Source organism: Microtus oregoni, unplaced genomic scaffold (genome assembly GCF_018167655.1).
Source record: "Microtus oregoni isolate MIOR12 unplaced genomic scaffold, Mior012 000012F_ref0000307, whole genome shotgun sequence".
NCBI lineage: Eukaryota > Metazoa > Chordata > Mammalia > Rodentia > Cricetidae > Microtus > Microtus oregoni.
The window spans coordinates 4,771,251-4,794,287 of record NW_024543071.1 but is presented as its reverse complement, the minus strand read 5'-3'; the positions used below and the strand labels follow the sequence as shown (position 1 = coordinate 4,794,287).

Below are 23,037 nucleotides of genomic sequence, written 5' to 3'. Positions count from 1 at the left end.
GAGTTTGGTTACGCGCTGGGGAAGCACGGCCCTTTGGCCCCTGGCGTCAGAACGAAGGCTTAGGGTAGACAGAAACGTGGGTGGCGCAGATCGGGGCGGGCCGGGCACCGCTCCGAGGCGGGAGGGCGGCGGCGCGTCGGTCCGAGCCGCGCCCTCGATCCCGGAGCCCTAGGCTGCTCGCCCAACATGGCGGCCCCCGCAGCGCGCAGTGCGAGCCTCTCGGGCCTGCTGCCCGCGCAAACCTCGCTCGAGTACGCCCTGCTGGACGCCGTCACCCAGCAGGAGAAGGACGACCTGATCTACCAGTATCTGCAGAAGGTGGACGGCTGGGAGCAGGACCTAGCGGTGCCCGAGTTTCCGGAAGGTGAGGGGCTGGCGTCGGGGACGGGGCCCCTCGCGGGTCCTCCCCTTCCTCGGGGTGGGGGACGGAGCCCTTCCCGCCTGCTGGCAGGGGCGCTGGTCCCTGCGATCCGCCCACGTCCCTGAGGAGTTCCAGAGTGGCAACACGCGGGGGCGCGGGGTGCTCTGGAGGGTGAGGACCAGTGTTCGCATCTCTGCCTGGCCTGCCTCCCATGACCTCAGGGATGTTGAGTGGCTTAGGTCTCCAGTGACCGGGGTACCCGGACCACCCTGTCCCTTCGTGTCTTATCCCAGCTTCACCGCTTCTTATTCCCGTCGATGTTTATCGATCACTTCTACGTGCAACACAGACTGTTTTAAGCATTCCGGGAGTTTCCCTGAGGCTCGGTACAACCTCCAGGGCGCTCTTGTGTGTCTTGCCTTACAGTTAAGGAAACTGAGTCCCAGGAGGACTAGGGCACTGCCCATTTGATAACACTAGAGTCGAACTGCACTACGTTCTGCAGACCTCAGAGCTGATGCTTTTTCTAGCCCTGCCGCGCGCGCTTCCACGTTCAAAGCGGTGGCGGACCTACTGAGTTTTAAAAACTGGAGTCCTTTTTAGTTCAGCAGCCAGGGTTGAATCCTAGCTGTGGGGGTGTCAGAGCACGAGGAAATAGATACTCCCAGCAGTGTAGTTTAAACAAAATGCTGCCTTACCTTCGCTTGGGAGTGTCATTGTTTATCTTGCTGCTGTTGGCGTGGGTCCTGGCGGGAAACTGAAACCGCATGCATAGTTAATTGGTCACTTGTGGCAGGGTTCACGTCCCTCAGGATGTATCAGTACCTCTTCCATCCCACAACAGTCTTGAATGTCAGTGTCTTTCTTACCCTTTTGCACTTGACTTAAGGGGGGTTGCCACCTTTCCCCCTTTATTATTATAGTGGATTTAAAATAGTGTGGAATTGAAAAAACATGGCCGTGTAGAGGTTTATCCCATCAGAGAAACTTCAGAATAGCAAAGACATATATACAGGTGTATCCATATCGCCTGAAAGCTTTGTAATAAAGCAAGGAGGAAATACACTGTTAGAAACCAGCAAGCCATCGGCTAGACTTCTGGGAGAGCCTTTCAGTTTGCTTTACTACTGTGGTATTTGACCACTGTGACTCAAGGCATACTCATGAGAAATAATCGGACTTTGTTTTCCAGATAGCTTGATAGTCTGCTGGACTCGACTGTTAAGGACAGCACGCTAAAAATGAACGAAGCGGTTGTAGCTCAGTGATAACTGAGAGAATACCCATGCCTTAGAAGCTGCCACCTGCAGTCTGATGGGCGGGTCCAGGCCAACCAACACTAAGCCCCTGTTCCTTCTTTGTTAGCCTTTTGCTTTTCAACACATTGCTTGGCTTCTCCAGGTCTTGGTTTGTTTTGCTTGTAAAGTGGAGCTAAGGTTTATTTACAGGGTTATTATGTGGAGGGAATTCAGGCATATTCGAAGGGTAACAGAGACTTACTGAGTTGGCCAGTCATTGTTTTCGTTGTAATCATTGCTGCTGAAAATACATTATTATATCTGTGAACACCTAGCACAGTAACTTCAATGTGATAACACTCTGTGTCCTCAATACGTCGCTTTTAACAATTTATAGAGACAGAATCTTAAATTTCTTGCATGTGGGATGTGAAATACGTGTTAATTAGTTGATTTAATTAATAGTTTTGTGTCATCAATTAGGTATATAATACTTATAAGGAGAAATAATTAAATGTTTATTGAACCTTGAGACCTTTAAAGTATTTGGTGGAAATTCTAATTTGATTTGAGATAATCAATCCTTTCTAGAATTTTGTTATAATGGAATAACTGTAGTTCCCGTTATTGGCCGTCCTCTTTGCTACCGTAGTCTCCGTTTATGTCTGGTTTCAGGAACCCTCTAGTTAATCACCTCAAAATAGTAAATGAAAAGTTCCCTAAAAGAACTCTCCCTAAGTTTTAAGTTGTACATTATTCTAAGTAGCACGGTGAAACTGTGCTCTCCTGTGTCTTCTCCAGCATGTCCGTCTTCTGTCTGTTCATGACTAGCCAAACCTGTCCACATCCCAGCGTCGTGTGTGCTGCTCCTCACCATGAGCCATTCAGTCGTTGTCTTGGTTTTCAGATCAGTGCTTGTGCCCAGATAGTCTATTCCACTTCATAATGGCCCAAAATGCAGGAGTGATGATGATTGTTGGCTGTTCCACAAAGAAGCCATGAAGTTCCTCTTGTAAACGAGAAGGTGACTTTCCTGACTCTACAGAGCAGCCCTGTGCTGTGGTTCTGAGGTCTGTAGCGAGAGTGCATGTTAACCCATCAGATTTTGAACACGGAAAAAGAACTGCACAGTTTTGCTGTGTGCCTGGAACTCGAATGTGGCTAAGTAAGGCAACATGTAAAGATGCAAGAGGGCCACTGACCAGGCTCTGTACCGCGGACAGGACCAGAGGGGACTCCTGTGTCTGTGTTCCCTATCCAACTATGGCTTTTAGTTTCTTTAAACTATTTCTGTCTGCTTTGAGCTATAATTCGTGCTTTAATAGCTTTGTTTATTTACTTATAAGCAATAAATATCCTTGCTTTCTTAAATGAGTTAAATAAGGATGCTATACCTTTTAATTTAACAAAATCTTCATACTAAAGGTTTAAAATTTTGAGTCATTGTCAACTAATTATAAATTCTGTATTAAAAAAACTATAGTTTAAGTTCCTATTTTTCTTTGGAGGGAAGGTAACATGATCTTCATTAGTGTTAATGTTTCTTCTAACTTTGCATTTAAAATGTTTTATTTTATACTTAGGGTTTCGTCCAACTCTAGAACATGGTAACTTCTCTTTTGTAAAATTATTTTAAGCACTTTATGTTTACCCTTGTATACATCCTGATCTTTTCCATATCTGCTTTTTAAACTTGATCTTGTTTTCGGTATTGCTTTTATATTTAATTATGCGTGTAGGGTTAGCCCAGCCCATTAGGGGGCGTGTTCGTGAGCCCTGCCCGCTCTTTTTTTTTTGTATCTCCTGCTCATCGCTGGATCCCTGGTGTTGTAAGCTATCCCTTCATTAAAATTTGCTGTTTCATATTAAGCTAGCCTGGTTATTACAACGCTTACAGTTTGGCGCCCTGAATCAGAGCCTCCTGTGTGGCGACCGCTGGGAGCCAGGCCCCCCCCCTCAGGCTTCTCCCTCCATGTAGATTGTACCCTCTCAACACAGATTGTACCCTCTCAACACAGATTGTACCCTCTCAACACAGCTCCTCGCCTCTCAACACAGCTCCTCGCCAATCCGCTCTGCCCGACTACAGCGGCAGAAGCAGCTGACTCAATCTTTCCTGGCGCTTGCTAGAAAGTTGGCAAACGGGACTCCTAAAGGGCGACTTGGCGGATAGCTGAATCCCCCCCCCCCACGAGTCTGTGCGCCCCACTTTGGGTGCCAAACTGTAAGCCAGATTTATATGTAAACATTAGCCCTAGGCAAACACGCCCCCTAATGGGTTGGGCTAACCCTACATATGCGTGCAGTTAGATTTTTAAAATAATTCCTATTTCCTCATGTTTTTGATTGACTGTGTTGATTTTATTCACTTCCCCTAGACTAGTCCACTATTTCTGAGAGAATTTAGTACTTTTTTTTTGTTTGTTACTATGCTCGCAGTTGCCTCGTAACAGCGGATTTTCCTTTCTCAGCCTGTTACCATCCCTCCTCCTGCTTCTTCCCCCTGAGCCTTTAATCTCCACATGAGCTTTTTCATTAAATCGTACATAACCTACCTGGTTACAATCATGAAGACGGTCTCTTATTTAGTAATAGAAATGAGGCCCAGGTAGAAACAGAATAATAATTCAGATACCACAGACTTTAGTGCTGTCGTCTCTTAAAGTGTGTGACTACTTGCACTCATCTTGGAGAGAAGGTTCACATTTTAATGGGCAGTGTAGGTCAATTACCCCTTGTTCTTTCTTGTTTTCTTCAGCGGTTGTATTTTGTGTTTTGTAAACCCCAGGGTTAGAGTGGCTGAACACAGAAGAGCCTCTCTCCATTCACAAGGACCTGTGTGGGAAAGTGGTTGTCCTCGATTTCTTCACGTATTGCTGCATTAACTGTATCCACGTGCTGCCTGATCTCCACGCCCTGGAACGCAGGTTCTCTGATACAGGTATCTGCTTCTGATTGCTTACTCACAGACAGTTGTACATAGCTCCTTTGCTCCAAGACTGTGGTGCGTGCTTCTAGGCGTGGTCCTAACCTGTGAGCAGGAAGACGCCGTTTCCTGTGCTGTCAGGATGGCCCTCCATTTCTAGAGCCCCTGATTTGCCTCCCAGCTGCCACTAAACTGGCTGTGCCTGGTTTCCATGGGCTTCCTCATGAGCATGGGTTAAACTTAGTGATAACAGTTCGCTTAATTGAGAACCAGAATTTAGAGTTCAGGCTTTGTCTGAGGGTTCCTGCCTAATTTACTTTTTCATGATGAGATACTTAGAAAAGTCTTTTTCTATCCCAGGCTTTACTAAATATGTTCTATGAGAAAAGTGAAACATCTGGCCCCAAATTGCTGCTCCTCTCTGTGTGACAGTGCAAAGGTTTAAATTACTTCGCAGGAAATGCCATTAGGCCTCTGACGTGAAGCACAGTGGAGGGCAGAGCACAGCAGATCCTTTTCCTTTGACCTTGCATCTTTGAAAGATGATTTGTTGCAGTTAATATTTTCCAAAGTACACTGGGAAATCCTCTTACAGCATTAGAGCTTCTGGAGGTAGGAAGCATTGTGCTTAGAGTTTGCTGTCCAAGTTGGAAAATAATCAGGTTTTGATTTTTTGTTGACAACACGAGTAAAATTAATAAAATGGTTTCATGTAGTTAAGTTTAAATGCATCGGTAAGCTGTGTGAACAAGTTGGGCCGCTGGTCCTCTGAACAGATGTTGCCCTGGACCATGTGTATGCACAAATGCCAGCCAGATATCTTAGAATGTAGTTGAACAAGACCGCTGACAAAATCTAAAAATACAAATAAAGATTTAGATACTTTTAGCTATAATATATTCTATTTTTACAATACTAGTTGAAAGATTTACAAATGACTAAATCATCAAAACTTGATGTGTATAGATTTAAGAGCTGTGCTTTGTCATGCCCTGGGTAGTTTGTGCCTGTGTCTCTTATTCAAGCCAGCACATTTATTGAGCGTGCTTAAGGAGTGTTTTTAGGAAATGTGGAACAAATCTGAATAAGAATAAGAAGCATTAAGATGGCAAAATCCATTATTGTATAAAATTAATGTATGTAAATTTTTAAATTTTAATTACCTTAATAGTTTGCATACCAATCCCAGTTCCCACTCCCTTCCCTCCTCCCATCCCCTCCACTTTCCACCCCACCTCCCCCATCATCCACTTCTCAGAGAGGGTAAGGCACATTGCTTTGGGGAAGCTGAGTGTCTTAGGGCTTCTATTGCTGTGAAGAGACACTGTGACCACAGCAACTTTTATAAATGGAAACATTTAAGTGGGGTGACTTAGAGTTTCAGAGCTTTAGTCCATTATCATCATGGCTGGCATGGCAGCATGCAGGTAGGGAAGCAGCTGAGAGAGTTCTACATACTGATCCACAGTCAGCAGAAAGAGACTATGTCCCACACTGGGTATAGCTTGAGCAAAGGAGACCTCAAAGCCTGCCTCAACAGTGGCACACTTCCTCCAACAAGGCCACACCTAATAGTGCCACTCCTTATGGGCCAAGCATCCACCCACACGAGTCTGTGGAAAGGGAGGAGTTTGAGCACAGCCTGAATTACAGAGTGAAATGCCATTTCCAAACAAGGAGGGGGCGCTTAACTTCTGTCTTCACAATTAACTTTATGGAGGTAAACTTGTGCCCCCGTGGAGAAATCCAGTCTCTTTACCAGCGGTGGGGTCATTTGCTCTCTCTCTCTCTCTCTCTATAGACAGTTTTATGAGGCAGCTATAAACTTGAAACTGGCCATAGGGGAAGTATTTAGACCATGAGAATCAACAAACACTATAAATCAAGGAATTTTGTAAATTGTTTTTGATCATTCCATCAAATCAAAGAGCTAGTTTGCTAGCATATTATGGGATGTGATTTGCTACCCAAGTGGCTTATTGCAAGGCTGGTAGACTGTAGACCAATGGTTCTCAACTTGTGGGTTACGACCCCTTTGGGGATCACATGTCAGATATCCTTCATATTGGATACTTACATTACAATTCATGACGCTAGCAAAATTACAGTTATGAAGTAGTAACGAGCTTATTTTATGGTTGGGGTCCACAGCATGAGTAACAGTGTTGAAAGGCTGCAGTGTTAGGAAGGTTAGGAGCCACTGCCACAGACTGACTGACTCCTCTGTGTCTCTGCATGTGGCTGTTGTGAATATTGTTTGTGGAATACATTTCTAAGCTTTGGAACCTGCTTTGGTAAGTGGTCTCAGACTTGTAATTTCCAAGAAACATCGCTGCAATAATATGCTACTATATGAAAATCCTGGTAACTCCAAACAAGCATTCCAGACTTTTTTGGATAAGAATGTTAGGGGCTGAGGTGATGCTATTAACCAAACAATTTTACTTTTAATTCATTTTCTTTTTCAAGCCACCCTCAATGATAGTTCTTATAAAGGAGCAGTGAGGACTTAGAACCTAGGATTCCCAAGATAGTTGCCTTTGTGGCTCCAAGTGATCGCAGTGAAAGAACTCGAGCAAGGTCAAGAGGGGCTAGGAAGGACCAGATTTGGGGAGAGCACACACAAGGTGTCAGGCCACTCTCCATGGACACACAACACACAGCTCCTGCAGCCAGGAGCCGGGACACCTTTAGCACACTGCCAGCCAGGGAACATACTGCCAGTTGTTAGGTTCCTCTCCCATGATTTGTACTGGAGGTGCTTGCAGGAGCAGCTTCTTTTCTGTGGCCTGTTCCAGAATACCAGACTCCCTAGATGAAAACACTTATTTGGCCTAAACCACACGGTTTCTGCACAGCTTAGACATGGCAAGCCCTCTGCCTGTGCTAGAGAAAGTGGGAGCCTGTCGACGTAGGTGCTGGGCAAGAGCCCTTCTTCCTCTAGGCTTTTTGGGAAGTTGGGTCTGCTATGTTAACTCTTACCTATATGTATTTTTCCCAATCCATCTATTTCTTATGCTGTGTTCTTAGATAGCTGAGCTCCTGTAGAGCTGTCGGTCATTTTATGGCACATTTTCAGGGCTTTAGTCTGACCAAGAACCTAATAACTTTTTTTGTCTTTTGTGTTTTGTTTCTGATCTCTGCTTCAATTTAATCTTGAGTGGTTTTGATTTCACTGTTCCCACTGCTTTAGGTGTTCTTACTGTCCAGTGTCCTCTGCCCATGGGTCCCCTCCTTGCTTTGTTTCAGCCTCCCTAGCCCTGTCCCAGGCCCTCTGTATTACTGTTGTGTGTAGAGGCCAAGGTTGACTCAGGCTTCCTCCTCACTTGTGGAGTTCTCTTGTGAAGCTGGAGCTCACAGACTGGCTAAGCTGTCTGGCCAGCAGTCCCTGGGGTTGGCCTGCCTCTGTGTCTGCAGTGCAGTGATGACAAGGCCTCTGCTCTACCCTTTGCATGGGCACCAGGGATCTGAATTCATATCTCCCCTTGAGCAGCAACACTGCCAACTGAGCCGTCTCCCGGCCCTCTTCCTTTTTAATACTGTTACCCATACTGCCCCTGTGCCTGGGATGATTTCCTCTCCTTTTCATGTAATAAAGTTATGCTTGCCGTTTAGGCTGCGGGTTTTACGTTTTTAATGTCTTCGGAAGGCTTCAAATATTTTCAGTCCCTATATTTGACTAGATTTTTGTGTAGACTTGCTAAACTATACTTTCTGTTACAGTGTATACAATTGAATCTCTGTGTGTTTATCCTTCTGTCATAGTCATCCCTCTGTTGCTGCGAAGAGACACCATGACCAAAGCAACTCTTATAAAAGAAAGCATTTAATGGGGTTTTGCTTACAGTGTTAGAGGCTTAGTCCATAGTCGCCATGGCAAGGAGCAGACAGGCCTGATACTAGATCAGTAGCTAAGAGATTTACAGCCTGATCTGCAGGCAGCAGGCAGAGATAGAGACATTGGGCCTGGCATGCCACACCTATTCCTCCTCCTTCCCAAGGAGTTCCATTCCCTGGTGACTGTGCATTTAAATATTTGAGCCTATGGGGCCATTCTCATTCAGATCACCACACTTTCAAGTTTTTTAAATGATTTGTTTGACCAGATGGTGGTGGCACACACCTTTAATCCCAGCAATCAGGAGGCAGAGGCAGGCAGAGTTCTTTGAGTTCGAGGCTAGCCTGGTCTACAAGAGCTAATTCCAGAATAGGCTTCAAAGCTACCCTGTCTAGAAAAACAGAAACAACAAAAGAAAAGAAAAGGTTTGTTTAGAAGTTATTTTGTTACTGATACTTTGGAAAATGTTCTCCTTTCTTCTCTCTATTCCAGCCTTCTCACTCCTCCTTGCTTTCTTCTCTTGTTCTTTCCTACCATGTTTCTTTTTGGTTTTGATTCTTATGTTGGAAAGAGTCATAGGGGGAAGAATCTTCTCATCCTAACTTTTATGACCTATGTAATAGAAAAGCAAAATAGTTTAAGAAAAATATCTGTATATTTTAAGATTCTTAATGCCAAAAAGTGAGAATAAATACACGACGACCGAATGTATCTGAATTAGTGTAGACATCCTATTTGTACTACCTTCTATTTTACATGTTAGTGCCCCTGATTTGTGAGGCACATGCCCAAGGCCCTGTGGGTGCTGCTCACGACCTTTAATACCTGGGAGGCCCCATTTATCATTGCTGAGTGCTTGTCAGATTGTGGCCTTCAATAATGTTTGAATTTTAGATATAATAACAAGACAAGTACGGGTTTATTTTTCCATCTTCATGGATAATGCATAAATAGGCATTCTTACCATAGATTTTATTTTCGTTCCTTAAGTCAAAATCTCTCACCTTTTCACTGGGACAGTATATGACTTCTTCACTGACAAACATGAATTTCTACCATTACTGTTTCTGAGCTTTAGGACCATAATCATATACAACGTTGGTTACACAAACTCAGAACTAATACAGCAAGTGACTGGCTAATGTGGGTAGTGGATTCAACATGGATACTTTGAAAAAGGGATTATAGACACCAAACATGATAAAGTGGGCCTGAGATTCCATTGTACTACTCAGGAGGGTGTGCAGTCTAAAACATGATTATTGACCTCTGTGATTTCCTGCTCAGTAATTTTAGATCACCAGAGCCATGGAAAGATGAGAAAGAAGGATGGATACTGTGGTGATATTTCTAAGGAACTGAAGGAAGGTCAGGTTGTTACAACACCTTTGAGAAAAGCAAAAGATGTGGAGATGTTTCTGGAACAGTGAAGGATTTTCTACAAGGTAGTGACTCAGCCATATCTGTTCTTTAAAGAGATCAGTCTGACTTCTAGGGAGCAAACTCGCTGTGGGTAAGGGCTGTATGGTCTCTGCAAACACCAGGGTTGGCAGAGTGACGATGGCAGTGTCTGCCGTTGGCTCAGACTTTTAGAAGCTGACATTGGTCAGTTCGTTTTAGGCATATGAAAGTGCAGTGCAATTTTGGGAAAAAGTTCTCAGGTAACAGTTAATTCTACGTACACAGTTAAGTTTAAAGCATGCCTACATTAAAACTCTGCAAAGTATGTGTGACCTCTTCCATAAAGATGGTTTCTGTACCTTAAGGGCCTAGGGGAGGATCTGGTGAGGTCTTGGTCATACCAGCAGCATGGAGGTCACCAAGCTACAAAGTACATGTGGCATCTCCCCTAAGGCTGGGTTCTGATGACTGAGAAACGATGCTCAAAATAAAGGCCTAGGAGGAAGGGTCCAGGATTCAGCTGTGGCCTGGCCCTGCAGTTGGCACAGCTCACCAGGCTGTTAACCACACCCACTCCCAGCCTCTGGGTGACAACTGGTACACATCTCCTTTGTTGAGAAGACAGTCCTGTGTGTGTGTAACATCCTGGTTTCCCTAGTGCTTACCTGTGAGCACACGGTCCTTGTGATCTCTACAGGTGGATATGGAAGGCCTGGTAACGCTGTTCTGCTCTGTGAGATGGTGTAACAGGCAGAAACCAGCTGTAGGGGGTTAGAGCAGCAGGGTGTAGTCATGAATTCAATATGGATTAATGAAGGCAGCTCATGGGTTATTATGGAGACATTCTAGATGGAGTTCTTGCTTTTAGAATTGCATGTTTGATAATGTAGTTCCATAACAGAAAACACCAAAGAAAATACGGATCTGGAGGGAAGGTTGTGATTCAGTTTGAAGTATCTCTGATACTTGTGTTTCATTTTCCACATAACTTCCATTGCACTTAGGATAAAGGGCTAAATTCTGACCATGATTTTCAAGGCAGGCTCTTTCTTCCTGATTGTTCTTAAGACCTTGAGCTTCCATCCTCGTTGTATGTGCTGTCTTTTCTCCCTGAATCTTCTCTGTCACTCTCTACCTCATTTCATCTCTCATCGCTGAGATATTGTTTAGGGGAAAGTAGGTAGGAAGTATCATGACACACTTTGATTAATATTATTACAGCTATATAATATGCATAAATGGCTTAACTTGTGAGTCCTTATTTGAATTTAGCTAATTTGGAATCATTGCTGTTATTTATTTCAGCGTTTGCCTTGTCCTAGATCTAGTCAGTGTCTTGCCCCGCAAGCTGCCTCCTGTGCTCATGCCATTTTTGGACTACTTCCTTTTCACACCAGAATATTTCTAGTTCCTCCTGTGCTTTCATAGCCCATCCCCCAAAGTTACCCTATCTTTAAGGAGCTCGTGGTTCCTAAGCTGACTTTGTATTTAGTTCAGTCCCTCTCAAAGACCTAAACAAGTCTTTCCAGCTGCCTCCCCGCAGCAGTCACAGTGTTCATCTGAAGGGCAGGAGGAGTCACCTGTTACCCCTTAGGTTTCATTTTAGCACCTCCATTACCGTGTGTGTGTGTGTGTGTGTGTGTGTGAGAGAGAGAGAGAGAGAGAGAGAGAGAGAGAGAGAGAGAGAGAGAGAGAGATACAGCCTGGTTTTCACAGTGAGAACTAAACGGAAAGGTTTGCCATTCATGCACCCGTTTTCCTGCCTTCTTCTGCCTTGTACTTTATCTCATTTCTTATTACCTTTTCTCTTAAACAGAAAGTGCTGCACTTGAGACATTTTGTGCATAGTATTTCACAGTATATGTACTGTGTCTTTCATTCAGCTGTTTCTCTCCATGCCGGCTCTCAGGTTCTTTCTCAGTCGTTACGGTGAATAATCTGATGGAGAGACAGGTTTTCACGTGATGACGGGCTCTCTTACGGTCATTTCCTACAACTGAGACTGCAGAAGTCATTCTGTAGCATATTTCTAAACTTCCCATCCTGGGATTATGCTCACTTGCATTCCTGCTAGTTGAGAGTATGTTTGTCTGTGTGTCTGTCCCTCCTACTGCTTCAGCAAAGTGTCTTAACTTTCACCTGTCGAGACACCGTTCCACATACTTAATGTGGCAGTTTATCATGCGGGTAGCTTTTTCTTTAAGTTGATAACTGCTTATTGTTTGATATATAAAGGATATCTTCATGTTAATTTTATTTCAGAATTGCTGAATCTTTTAAGCTAATTGTCAGGGATTTTTCTGCTATACTGATTATATCACATGCATGCAAATGCTTTTGCAGTTCTTGTCTTTGATTCTCATGTAGTTATCTTTGCCATCTCCCTGTCTGTATCTCCACCCCTTGTCAAATACAGTAGAGCAGGCAGGGATCTCTGACTTGTGCTTATGCTGGTTTCTCTCCATTAAAAGACTTGTTCTGAGGCTGGATTATGTTTATTTAATCAATTATTTTATGTAAATTATAAATATGATGTTAAACAGAACTTCGTCTGTTACTTCCAAACTTAAGGAGAATGGCAGCCACCTGTGGTAGTTAATGTTGTCGACTTGACAGGATCTAGGGTTATCTAGGAAACAGGTCTCTGGGATTGACTGTATCAGGATGATTGAACTGTGGAAATCCACCTTATCTTTGAGGGGCAGCAGTCTGTGTTGCTGGGTTCCTGGACTGAATAGAAAGGAGAAGCTTGCAGAATACCGCTAGTGTTTAGTACTCTTCGCCTCCTGACTGCAGGCGCCTCACTCTCCTCCACCAGGACTTTGGGGCTATCACAGACTATACCCTCAAACTGTGAAAATATTTTAAATAAAAAAGTTAAAGAAAAAATAAAATGTAACAATTTTGAAAAAAGAAAGAAAAAGCAGAGCAGTTCAGAAGACTGAGTCAAACACACAGAATAGTCCCTTCGTCCCTGGTAAGAAATGCCCTAATACGAGGTGCACACACTGAACATTGAGGTGAATGCCTGGATCACAGCTCTTCAGTGTTCCGGAGGGATGAGAATGGAAAGCTTGGAGAAGTGTCGGTTTAGGACAAGCATACAGGCAGGGCGTGGCTTCACTCGGATGGATCCCTAAAGCCAAAGAGGATGTAAAGGATCCATATAAGTGAAGGAGAATTAGATACTGTAACCCCTCCATAAATGATGTCCACAAACGCACCTGCACAGAAAACAGCTGTCAGAAGAGGGCGCTCTCAAGCTAGGGACCTTGTCCTCAAAAACAAACGGTAAAGGTGATGACAGCCGTGTACAGTAAAGAGAATGTGTGACAGTTGTCATTAATAGCCACAGACTTGACAACTGTAGTGTTCCCTCCGGGAGTACTAGCTTCAAACAGCATTTGAGACTAATGGAAACCAACCTGGATCAGAAACATTACAAACTAAAAAGAAAAAGAAGAAATAGGTATTGATTGAATTTAGGAAACAAAAAATTCAAGATTCTATTACAAGATGTCCAAGGGGATAAATGCAGATGATAAAGGAGTGGGTGGTGCTGAATTGAAACACGGGGGTGGGGTCTCTGGGGTGGGGATAAGCTAAGCACAGGATAAAACAGTGGAGGGACAAAATGACAGAACAAGAAGACAAGCAAAGAAGGTGCAACATAAGACTACTTGGAGAACCTCAAAGTCAAAACAACCACCCCAAACTCATACCTGAAATTAGAACAGAAGGAAACTGAATATGGAGAAAAAAGAATGTTGACTCTTCATCTTCAGAGGGCCTGTCAGGTACCAGGATATTAGCCCAGAAAAGTCCTAGGGACAGCTTAATGGAACTGTTAAACTTTACAGACCACCCCCCAATAAAGAGAAAAGTCTTAAGAGCTCCAGATAAAAGGTTAGTTACAAACTATGTGCATTAGACTGGTTGAGTTGTCCCAATGGACTGCAGAGCCTACACTCTGAAGAAGCAGAAAGCAAGCATATTGTATCCATTTGCCCTTCAAGCCTCAAGGCTGTAACAAACTTGGAAGTTGAAGGATTCCAGGCTAGTGTGTACACCTGCCATTGCTGAGGAGCTCTCACCTAATTCTGGGTAAGGAGGGAAACTGCCATGGTTGGATGAAGGTATCATACATGAAGATGCAGAGCTGGGATGAAAATAGCAGTGTAGATAGAGGTTTGTGTGGTGGTCACCGTTTGTTCTGACAAAACAGAACCACGGGAGGTAACAGGAGGATTTACTGTAGGAGCTGACCTACATAATGGCAGAGCTGGCTGAACAGTCTACACGGGGCCATTGCTTCTGTCTAGTATTGCAGTGCAGATGAGCTGTGGGTACCATTGTGAGAAGTCACTCTTGGCTCTTTGAAGGGCCCATCACCCAGCTCCCTGATAAATGCACAGAGGCTTGTTATTGCTTATAAATAACCTCAGTTTGGCTCATTCTTGCCAGCTTTTCTTAACTCAAATTATCACAACTACCGTTTGTCTCTGGGTTTTTATCTTTCTCTAATTTTGTATCTCTTTCTTTACTTCTTTCTTCGTGGCTTGCTGTGTAGCTGGGTGGCTGGCCCCGATGTCTTCCTCGTTCTCTTGCTCTCCTCGCCTCGTTTCTATATTTCCTCTCTGCTTCCAGTCCCGCCTATTCTTGCTCCTGCCTCGCTATTGGCCATTCAGCTCTTCATTAGACCATCAGGTGTTTTAGACAGGCAAAGTAACGCAACTTCACAAAGTTAAACAAATGCAGCATAAACAAAAGCAACACTCACCTTAAAATAATATTCCCCAACAGGGTACAGAAAGGCAGAAGGAAGAAGGATAAACTAGAACCCTCGTAGGTTCTGCTTTAGATAAGAAGCGACTAACAGGTGCCCTTTTGTACATAGGTAGAGAGCTGGGGTGGGGGTGTCACAGTTCCCATTTCCTGGTGTCCCATTAGCCTGTTAAGATTTTGTGTCTCTTTTATTTTTAGCTTAATTAATTTCTGTAGGCTGTGTCTCATATACAGGAGAATGTTAGAGTCCAATCTTTTCCTGTAACTAGATGAGCCCATGCATCTGTGCATCTTTAGTCTTGTGAGTGTATATATGTATATCAGGTTACATCCTCTGTTTCTCAATGTGATGTCTTTTTTTTGCAGCTCAATTTTGCTGATTTCTTTTGAAATTTAGGGAAGTTAATTTTTTTAAATTTAAAAAAACAGTGGTTAAATTAGGTGAGGTTTCACTGTATACTGAGTACTATGCTCAACTCCCTACAGAAGATTACCTCTTAATTCATTTAACCTAGGAAGTCATACCTGATATTTTCTTCTTCTCACAAGTGAGAAAGCTGATAAAGGATAAATAATTTGGCCAAAGTTTCAAATCCTTCCCACTTCTCCCCACTCTATCCAATTCCCAGGCAACCACTCCTCACGAGTTTTTTTTTTTTTAAAGCTGATTCCACGGTTGTCTGGTTGTCTTTTGTTTGTCTAGTCACTGTTTTTTGACAGTTTGGTTATGATCTACCAAGACATGTTTTTCTTCTAGTTGGGTCTTGGTGGTGTACCGACCTTGAGTTGTGTAGGCTTCTGCTGTTAGCCAAAATCTGAAGATTAGACATTATTCAAATGTCTGCTTTTCCCAAGTTTCTTCTCTTTGGATTCTTGCAACTCCTTAGATTTCCTAAACTGCTCTCAAGTTGCCTGAGGAAGTTGTGTTTGTTTTCATTTTCTCATAAGCTGCCTGTGGGCTCCAGGCTTTTCCCCCTGCACCTGTTTTCCAGAGAGCGTGTTCAATTTCTTTGTTTCAAGTATGTGTTTTCAACACTTACTTTGTTTTGTTTTGTTTTTTGACACAGGGTTTCTTTGTGTAACCTTAACTGTCCTGGAACTAACTCTGCAGACCAGGCTGGCCTAGAACTCACGGAGATCCACCTGCCTTTGCCTCCCGAGTGCTAGGACTAAAGGTCTATGCCACCACTGCCCGGCTTTCAGCTCTAACATTCGCATTTAGTTTTTCCTTTGCAGTCTCATCTCTCTGTTTATAGTTTCTGTCTTTTCATTCATTTCATTTGAGTTTTTCTTTTACTTCATGGGACACAATTTCAAAGCTGTTGTAAGTCTCTACTAAATCAAATGATTCTATATCGGCATCAATATCTTGTTTGTTTTTTATGTCCTTTGATGACAAAGCACATACCCTTTTTTGTGGTACTTGTTTGAGTCGTGCTCTCACTGTGGCTCTGGATGACCAGGAATTGGTTTACCATTCTTTGTAAAGCCATAGTTTCGCGTTGTCCCTGAGACGTTGAAATCGTATAATGTGTGGAACTTTGGAACTTGGGTTCTATTGAAGTCCTGATGGATGTTTTTAGCTTCGTTTAGTAGCCATTCAGCCCAGTTACTTCTGATAATAAGTTCTCATCCTTTAGAAAAGGTATTTGTTTTTATTTTATGCATTTGAGTATTTTGCCTGTGTGTATGTGCTACACATGCCTGCAGTAAGAGGGCGCTGAACCTGGAGTTACAAATGGATGTGAGCTACCATATGAGTGCCAGGCACCCCGTATGTCCTCTGTGAGAGGAGCAATCTCCTAACCACTGAGCCATCCCCTCTACCCCTCAGCTCATCCGTAACTGTCTTTCCTGTCTACGCAGTAATTCAGTTCTCAGTGCTCAGCAGTTGTGTGCTGTTGGTCTTTCCTGTGTGCAAGTACAGTTTCGTAAGCTGAGACATGAACATTCTCACTGCTTCCCCCTCACTCTCCAGCCTCCCTGGTTCTCTGCCCAGAATGCAGTGGGTTCAGTTAGAGTGTTAGATGCCCATATGGCTTCAGCTGTCTGTGGAGCTTCTGGCTTGGTAACACCTGGCTCCTGCCCTGCTGTGCTGTGCCTCCCTATGACTGCCCTTAGTAGCTTTATCTGAAAAACAGTCCCGCACGTGAGTCTGATCCTATGTGTTTATATGTAGAAATCAAGACTGTCTGTGATTGTGAATTTTGTATACATATGTTTAAATAAATTAAGTGCACTATTGTAATTCCTTTTGAATCTGTGGATTGTTTCTATTATTGAGCAAACTAATATATGGCTGATGTTTTTAAGATTTCATAGTGTCTAATGTACTTTCCATTTTCAGATGGTCTTCTGATTGTTGGTGTTCACTCAGCTAAGTTTCCAAATGAAAAAGTCTCAGACAATATCAAGAGTGCTATCCTACGATACGACATCACCCACCCTGTGGTTAACGACGCAGACGCCAGCCTCTGGCAGGAGCTTGAAGTCTCCTGCTGGCCAACACTGGTCATACTGGGACCTCGTGGAAACATGCTGTTTTCTTTGATTGGAGAGGGACATAAAGATAAACTATTTTCATATACTTCTATCGCTTTAAAGTATTACAAAGACAGGGGACAGATCAGAGATGGAAAAGTTGGAATAAAACTCTTTAAAGAGTCTCTGCCGCCTTCACCACTGCTGTTCCCTGGCAAAGTAGCCTCAGACCATGCTACAGGTAGACTGGTGGTCGCAGACACTGGGCACCATCGAATCTTGGTCATTCACAAAAATGGACAGATTCAATATAGCATTGGAGGTAAGGTTTGCTTCTAACATACTATGTAATATATTTTTCAGTTTAAAAATAGTTCAAATAGATATACAAAACAGCCTGAATTGGCTTCTGACTTTATCACCAAGTTATTTTGTTATTTAGTCTGTGGTATCCGAGTTAACCTCCCTTTCCTTTTCAGAACAAACAGAACCCAGAAGCTCCCTGTCAAAAGGAGGAAATCATTAAGTTATATGGTTTTTAGGTATATTTGTGTGTTCCATCCTGTTTTTTTTAAATAAAAATGTCTCATTTATTTACTCGTGGAAATATGCCAAAATTTTAGGTCAATGATGTTTTAAGTAGAAGTTTCATGTTTTCTTCTCTAACAAGATACTATTCATACAGTTTTCAAGACAGGAACTCAGGACAGTAACCAAGAAACTCGGTATCTAGATTATAAAGTAAACAGTCTAGGATTTGTACATGATTTTATTTTTCTCTTCTTTCGTCTTTAAGAACTAAAGCATGCATCTGGGTCCCTCCCCTTTCCATGAGAGTACAGGCCATCTCATTCCATATCTCTCTGCCTTAGACAAGAACATGCCTCTGGTTTCCATCTGCACTGTTAGTCAAAATCTCCTAAGTACATTCAGACTAATCCGCTTATCTGGGCTGAACTGACTGACACACAACAAATTAGTCAGGGGAGGGGTCATGTCCTTACCGCCAATCCCATCTCATGGCCTAGGAAACATTTTATATATGGAGTAGATCAGCTGCTCCTAAGCCATTGCTCATTGCAGTATGCCAAGTGTTCTCATCTTTTGTGTCAGCTGAGATCGTGTTGTTTTGTGGAGCCTTTTTGTTCGTGCTACTTGTTAGTTTTACTTGTAACAGGCAGTTATGAGAATTGTTGCTTGAAAATGTCTTGAATTTTACTAGTCTCTATGGGTCTTGGTGTGTGTGGTGTGTGTGTGTACATGCTCATGTGAGTCTGTATGCTGACACATGAGATTGTGTGTCCCCTCGAGTGCTCTCCACCTAATCTTTTGAAGCAGGGTCTCCCAGTGAACCCGAAGCTTGTTGGTTTGGCCAGGCTTGCTAACCACTGAACTCTAGAGATGGCCTTGCTTTGGCCTCTAACCACCCCCTCCCCCACTGTGTTGCTGCTGCTGCTCTTGTTGTTTTAAAATAGGGTCTAACTATGAAGTCCTAGGTGGCCTGGAACTTTCTTTGCAGACCAGACTGGCCTCAACTCATACAGATCCACCTTCTTCTGGCATTAAGAGTATGTCTAACCATGCCCGGCTTTTGTGTACACTGGCAATCCAAATGGAGATCTTCATGGTTGTATAGAGGCACATTACCAACTGAGCCTTCTTCTCACCCAGATTTTAATTTGTTATAACATTCAAAATGGCGTAGGTCTTCTTTCTTAAGATACAGGGTCTCACTATGCAGCCCTGGCTGTCCTGAAACTCTCTACGTAGCTCAGTCTGTTCTGGACTCACAGAGATGCATCCACCTGCCTCTGCTTCTTAAATCGAGATTAAAGGCATGTGCTGCCATACCCAGCCCAACAGTGTTCTTTGTTAACAGACAGCATCAGCAAATTGTGTTCTTGAGTGTGCCTCAAAGAATGCTGCTGTGTCCCGACATCCTCTTTGACCTGGTGGGTTTTAGACAGCGTCTCTGCCTCTGGCTCAGGCTGGCCTGGAACTCACTGTGTCCCAGACTCACCTTGAATTCATAGCAGACCTCCTGCCTGCAGTGTGCTAAGATTTATAAGCATAAGTCACCACACCCACCTAATATTATTTCTTATATTTATGATTTATTGTGTGTTGGAGAGTAGAAGGGTGCTGTGTGTCCTGGCATAGAGGTCAGGATGCGGGTGGTCATGTCAGGAGTAGCAGGTGGCAACTGAAGTTCAAAGTGTCAGCCCACCAGGAAGAATCCCCTGATAGTCTCCAATAGACAAGGCCCCAAGACCCCAGACCCCAGAATTTCTTTGCCCCTGCTGTGCCTTTCCATGTTTGCTACCAGGATATTTCTCTGGTATCTGGCATGGTGTGAATGGAAGTGGGGAGACCCCAACTGCCTGTAATGTAGTGTGTTTATCTCATGGAAACATCCTGTTCTGGGCATTTTTACCTGTGGATTACTGTGAAGATAATTTCTTCCTAGCTGATAATAACACTGTCTAATTGACAATAGTGTTAGCTTATACAGAGTATTGATGAATAAAAATAAATGCAAGGAAATGTTACACAGCCAAGGCCTATGAGTTTCACCTAAGGAGCTGCATAGATTGTAACTCAAGTTAATGATTAAGAAAAACAATTGAAGCTGGGCAGTGGTAGCGCACACCTTTAATCCCAGCACTCGGGAGGCAGAGGCAGGCGGATCTCTGTAGTAAATAGGGGCAGCGGGGCTGCGTCCCCAGCACCCCGGCTGCCTGGCTAGCTTATGCCCGAAATAACAACACACAAACTGTATTCATTTAATCACTGCTTGGCCCATTTCTATCTAGCCCTTACTGACTAATTCTGATATCCCGATCAACCCATTTCTAATAAACTGTAGCACCGGTCTTACCGGGAAGATTCTAGCCTATGTCCATCCTGGGTTGGAGCTTCATAGCATGCTTCTGCCTGGGAGCGGGGCATGGTGTCTCTCTGAGGCGTCTGCTCCCGAGAGGAGAGCTGTGGAGTCTGAGCTCACTTTCTCTTCCTCCCAGCGGTCTGTTCTGTTTACTCCTCCCACCTATCTCTAACCAATGAGAGCCAAGCAGTTTCTTTTTATTTAACCAATGACCTTCCTCCATCAGATCTCTGTGAGTTCGAGGCCAGCCTGGTCTACAAGAGCTAGTTCCAGGACAGGCTCCAAAGCTACAGAGAAACCCTGCCTCAAAAAAAGCAAAAGAAAAAAGAAAAACAATTGAGTCCCCAGGAGCCAGACTGGCTCTAATTCTCTTAATGCTGAGAGATGCAGTCACAGGCTTCGGTGTGCACCATTAGCTGAAACAAAACCTTAAAATAACTCCAGGTTGGATCAGATGTTTTGATAATAGCTTCGAGATGAAAAGCCCTGGAGTTCACAAGGACGCATAGCTGAGGTCAAAAATGCAAAGCAGCCCAGTTGTTACTAGCTGACGACTTTCCTTGCTATGGTTGGCTAATGACCAAAGGTGGTGACTAATTCCTTACACCTATTTCTTCAGTCTCCTGATAGAGAAAATCTTTCGAGAGTGGGTATGTGCCCTAAAGATTTAAAGTAGAGCTGAGTGATTCTTTTTTATGTATAAAAGTTTAGGTTTGTGATTCTTTTAAGATTTCTTATAAGATTACCTTTCAAGATAAGTAATAAAGTGATTGGCCCTTTCTTTGTAACTGCAAAACCTAGCCATCCAGTAAAAGACCTGACTGAGAAGAATAGCTTACTTGCCACATGGTTAATCTATAACAAGTTGCTTGGGTATGAATATATATGGGATGTTGGGATAATTTGTTTTTCATCTGTAATATGTAAAATGTTTAATTATGTAAGGGATATGGAAAACATGCTATCTTTTTACTGTTTATTTTGTATTTATTATAATCATTCACTTAAAAAAGAGAATGTAACCACACTATAATTTTTTTATTGCCTGAAAGATTTTGCTGGGGTATATAAGCTGTAAGGATAAGAATAAAGATAGAGTTAAAATGGGCTGGAAGGAAAACATCAAGAATGAAAGAGTTAGAAGGAACTAGAAGGAAAATATCAAGAAAGAGAGAAATCACCAGGAAAATCAAGACTAGAGAATGCAAAAGAAGACTAAGGAAAGGTCTGAAGGAAACCTTCAAGGGAGAATGTGAGTGTCTTTTTCCCTAGCCCCCTGATAGAAAAGTCCAGTATGTGCTGATGCTGTGGGTTCCTTTGAGCCCATGTCATCTGGAGGCTTCCCTGTCCCACCAGCAGCAGTAAGGAGACAGCTCATAGGAGCTGGTTCTCTCTTCCCACAGAATGGGCCAGAGGATCAGGTTTGGGTTGTCAGGCTTGGGAAGTTCTTTTCCTTGTGAAGCCAGCTTGCCAGTCCCCAGCTGAGTTTTTAAAAAGATTTCCTTGGTCACATGTTTTCAAGAACTACTGATTTCACATGACTTAACAGATTTTGGTGGTGGTGGTATAGTCAGGTTTCGCAGGCACTTCACTCTGGCAGTGTTTCCAGGATATTCCAGGTTGCAGATCTGAAGGGACTGCATAGAGCTCTTCTCCCGTCTCTTACTTTTTTTGCAATCTCTTGAGGTTAACAACAATAATAGTGTTACTGGTAGTGGTGAGTGGTGGCCAGCCATATGCCTGCTTCATTCTGAGCAGGCTGCCTGCATTTCCTCATTTTCACTCCTGTAAGGCTGTGAACCTGGGCATTACTAGTTCTGCTTTACAGAAGAGGCTACTGACCTATAGACTTTGGGAAGCAGCAGTTGTGTATTGCCGTGTCAGGCTGTCCCTCCTTGGAGTCATGGTATTCCAAAACCTGAGAACGTTGCCTGACTTTAGGAGAGGGAAGCAGGGAAGGAAGGAGTGTCCGCCTGGGCTTCTTGACTCGGGAAGACTGGTGGCTCTCGAGCTATGGTACTGTTTACAGCAGTTTTGAGGGCGAAGGTTTCTCTAGGGAAGGAGTGTTTTATTGCCAAAGGAGTCTATTGTCCAAATTGTTTTTAAAAGATCATTCCTTTGGAGGCTGGAGAGATGACCCAGTGATTAAGAGCACTTGTTCTTGCAGAGGGCCTGGTTTCCATTCCCACATCCACATAGCAATTCACAACATCTGGAATTCCAGTTCCAGGAGATCTGATGACCTCCTCTGATCTCTGTGGGTACCAGGCACACACATGTGCTTATACATATGTGCAGGCAAACATACACATGTAAAATAAATCTTTTTTAATCCTTTTTTTGACTACTGATAGGTTAGTTATTTTTATCTTTCTAGTCTAGGTAGCAGGTATTTAAAATGCTTTTAAAATTATTTTCTTCTGCTATATTCTACCCAGAATAGACATACAGAGAAATAGAGGGAAGTAGCAAACATCTTCATTTTTCTATGTGTGTGATGTTTTGCCTACACATATGCCTGTGCACTGTGTGTGCAGCGCCCTCTAAGACGGGAGGAGACTAGTTAGCTAGCTGTGAGCTTCCATGTGGGTGCTGGTCGTTGAGTCCAGTCCTCTGGAAGAGCAGCCAGTACTCTTAACTGCTGAATCATCTCTCCAGCCCCATTTCTTAATTTTTAGATAGAAATACTGAAATGCTATGTTATTTGTTTTTAAAAATTCCAGCATTAAATGCAGTTTTTTAAATTATTTATTTGGAGGATGTTACTTAGAAGTTGCTTTTTATTGTGAAAAAAAATGGTCTCACAACTATCTTGTCTTTTAGGACCTAATCCTGGAAGAAAAGACGGAATGTTTTCAGAGTCATCTTTTAATTCTCCACAGGGTGTAGCTATCGTGAATAATGCCATCTATGTGGCCGATACTGAAAACCACCTTATAAGAAAGGTAATTTTCAATTTATTTATTTATTAAAGATCTCTGTCTCCTCCCCATCACCGCCTCACATTTCCCTCCCCCTCCCCCAATCAACTCCCCCTCTCTCATCAGCCAGAAGAGCAGTCAGGGTTCCCTGCCCTGTGGGGAGTCCAAGGACCTCCCACCTCCTTCCAGGTCTAGTTAGGTG

At 43.3% G+C, this 23,037-nt stretch overlaps 1 protein-coding gene across 1 annotated transcript in view; it reads left to right on the top strand.

Annotated features, from left to right (window-relative positions):
• Positions 1 to 2: 2 nt before the first annotated feature.
• Positions 3 to 23,037, top strand: part of Nhlrc2 (NHL repeat containing 2) — a 51,225-nt gene continuing 28,190 nt past the window's right edge. The window contains exons 1-4 of the mRNA XM_041660729.1: positions 3 to 364; positions 4,388 to 4,540; positions 16,897 to 17,352; positions 22,738 to 22,859. Of these exons, the coding sequence (XP_041516663.1) occupies positions 187 to 364; positions 4,388 to 4,540; positions 16,897 to 17,352; positions 22,738 to 22,859 (909 nt within the window). The 5' untranslated portion in view covers positions 3 to 186. The remainder of the gene's footprint in view (positions 365 to 4,387; positions 4,541 to 16,896; positions 17,353 to 22,737; positions 22,860 to 23,037) is intronic.